The 2,435-nt window shown below is 51.7% G+C and overlaps 1 protein-coding gene across 1 annotated transcript in view; it reads left to right on the top strand.

Annotated features, from left to right (window-relative positions):
• Nucleotides 1–1,957, top strand: part of LOC105910561 (UPF0598 protein C8orf82-like) — a 2,076-nt gene extending 119 nt beyond the window's left edge. The window contains exons 1-3 of the mRNA XM_031560738.2: nt 1–76; nt 1,072–1,120; nt 1,431–1,957. The exon at nt 1–76 is cut by the window's left edge and continues 119 nt beyond it. Coding sequence (XP_031416598.1) covers nt 1–76; nt 1,072–1,120; nt 1,431–1,933 — 628 coding nt within the window. The 3' untranslated portion in view covers nt 1,934–1,957. The remainder of the gene's footprint in view (nt 77–1,071; nt 1,121–1,430) is intronic.
• Nucleotides 1,958–2,435: the final 478 nt, after the last annotated feature.

The following is a 2,435-nucleotide window of genomic DNA, read 5'->3' as shown; positions in this document are numbered from 1 at the left end:
GGGCGTCTACATCCAGGGACAAAGCCCCGAACCTCGAGTACGAGAGTACTTCTACTACGTAGATCACCAAGGCCAGGTGAGCGAGTGCGAACGTCCCCTCAGTCTGTAGCTGTGCAACTTAGATCAGGTTCCCCAACTTGCTAGGGCCTTACCGACAGTGGACGAAAATTGACAACCGCCCACTTATAACTCAGAAGCGATTTTTACATGCGCAGCTACGGTGCCTAACTGAAGCTTGGATTCCGTAAACATGCGCCATGTTGGTAGGACCCCAAGCACATAATGGATGATTGACAGTCGGTGGGAAGGCTGTTTGTAGGACCCCAAGTACATAATGGATGATTGACAGTCGGTGGGCAGCCTGTTTGTAGGACCCCAAGCACACAATGGATGATTGACAGTCGGTGGGCAGTTGGTTCCAGTCAGCTTTCCCCTCAGTGCAGCCAGCAGACTATTTCATCACCACTCTGACTCGCCGACAGCCTCTCGGCGGTGATGTCTGTTGCGTTAACCAGAGTCCAGTGACACTGACCGCTTGTCTGTCTCCACCTACCATTTCTAAAGACCACACTTACACACACACACACACACACACACACACGAGCATAAGCCAACAAAATTGTCATTGAGTTTTCACAGAGTTTGGAGATGTGAAGCTAACTGTAATTGGGTTCGGAGTGAAGCTAAGCTAACTGTAATTGGGTTTGGAGTGAAGCTAAGCTAACTGTAATTGGGTTTGGAGTGAAGCTAAGCTAACTGTCATTGGGTTTGGAGTGAAGCTAAGCTAACTGTCATTGGGTTTGGAGTGAAGCTAAGCTAACTGTCATTGGGTTTGGAGTGAAGCTAAGCTAGATGTCATTGGAGTGAAGCTAGCTGTTTATGTGATGGGGTCACAATCTGGTGTTTATACCTTCAGAGCATAATGGATCTTTCTTCTTCTTGATCATCATGATCATCACTGTGGCCAGTCTTGAGTGAGTGAGTGAGTGAGTGTGTGTGTGTGTGTGTGTGTGTGTGTGAGTGATGAGCTGTTCATACCTTCAGAGCATAATGGATCCTTCTTTTTCTCAGCTCTTCCTGGATGACACGAAGCTTAAGAACTTCGTCACCTGTTTCAAAGGTGAGTGTGTGTGAGTGTGTGTGTGTGTGTGTGTGTATGTGTGTGTGTGTGTGTGTGTTAACTCTCTCTCTCTCTGTTGTCCAGACCAGAAGTTCCTGGTGTTCTTCTTCAGCCGTGTGTGTGTGTGTGTGTGTGTGTGTGTGTGTGTGTTAACTCTCTCTCTCTCTCTGTTGTCCAGACCAGAAGTTCCTGGTGTTCTTCTTCAGCCGTGTGTGTGTGTCTGTGTGTGTGTGTCTGTGTCTGTGTGTGTGTGTCTGTGTGTGTGTGTGTGTGTGTGTGTGTTAACTCTCTCTCTCTCTCTGTTGTCCAGACCAGAAGTTCCTGGTGTTCTTCTTCAGCCGTCTGCGGTTGAACCGTCTGGGCCGCTACGACCAGCACTTCCCCTACGTGTCGCCCTGCGGCCGCGAACGCAACTTCCTGCGCTGTGACGACCAGCCCGTCGTCTTCACCCACCTGCTGCCGCCTCCGTCGCCGCCGGGGGAGACGCCCGTGCCCGCCCCCGTGCCCGCGCCTGTGCCCGCGCCCCTGCTGTCCTTCTGCGGCGGCGGGGACCAGCTGGCGGTGCGGTTCCGACCCGAGGCTCTCTACATGCAGCCCGCCAGCGGACGCCTCTACCACCCGGCGCCGGAGAGGACGGGGGGGGTCGGGTTGGTCCGGTCCGCTCTGGCCTTCGAGCTCAGCGCCAACTTCAGTTACCACGGCGACACGCCCACAAGCTTCGTGTGGGAGGGGCACACGCACATGCTGACCAATGAGCTCGCAGGACACTTCCGCACAGACGAGGCCGCTGAAGGGGAAGAGACTGGGACATGAACTGTGTGTGTGAGAGTGTGTGTGTGTGTGTGTGAGAGAGTGTGTGTGTGTGTGTGTGTTCTACTGCATCCCACTGGAGTATGTTAACTGAGTTGAATCAGTAAAATATCAGACTTGACCCATTTGTCTGTCTCTAATTGTGTGTCTGTCTGTGTGTGTGCGAGCGCGCGCCTCTTAGGAATTTCGTGACCGATATTACACAACATCCAAAAAATGTGTGTGTGAGAGAGAGAGAATGTTTCACCTCCTGATTTGTGGATTATCTTTATTTTGACTACCGTGGAGGACACTACACATTGTGTGGCGCCCCCTAGGTGTTCAACTTAATTGATCTGCCTTTGTGTTGAATGGTTGATGCCTGTCCAATCGGGTGAGATTACCAACATATTGTTGCTGTTGCAAGGACAGCACCAGTGTGTCTTGGTGGCCCTCGCGAAGACGATATCACAATTTACACACAATTGCACTCACATTTAACCAGCGCCTACTCCCATGTGAGGCT

The sequence above is a fragment of the Clupea harengus genome, chromosome 23 (genome assembly GCF_900700415.2).
Source record: "Clupea harengus chromosome 23, Ch_v2.0.2, whole genome shotgun sequence".
Taxonomy (NCBI): Eukaryota; Metazoa; Chordata; class Actinopteri; order Clupeiformes; family Clupeidae; genus Clupea; species Clupea harengus.
The sequence above is the reverse complement of the archived record's forward strand: the minus strand, read 5'-3'. Positions and strand labels throughout refer to the sequence as shown.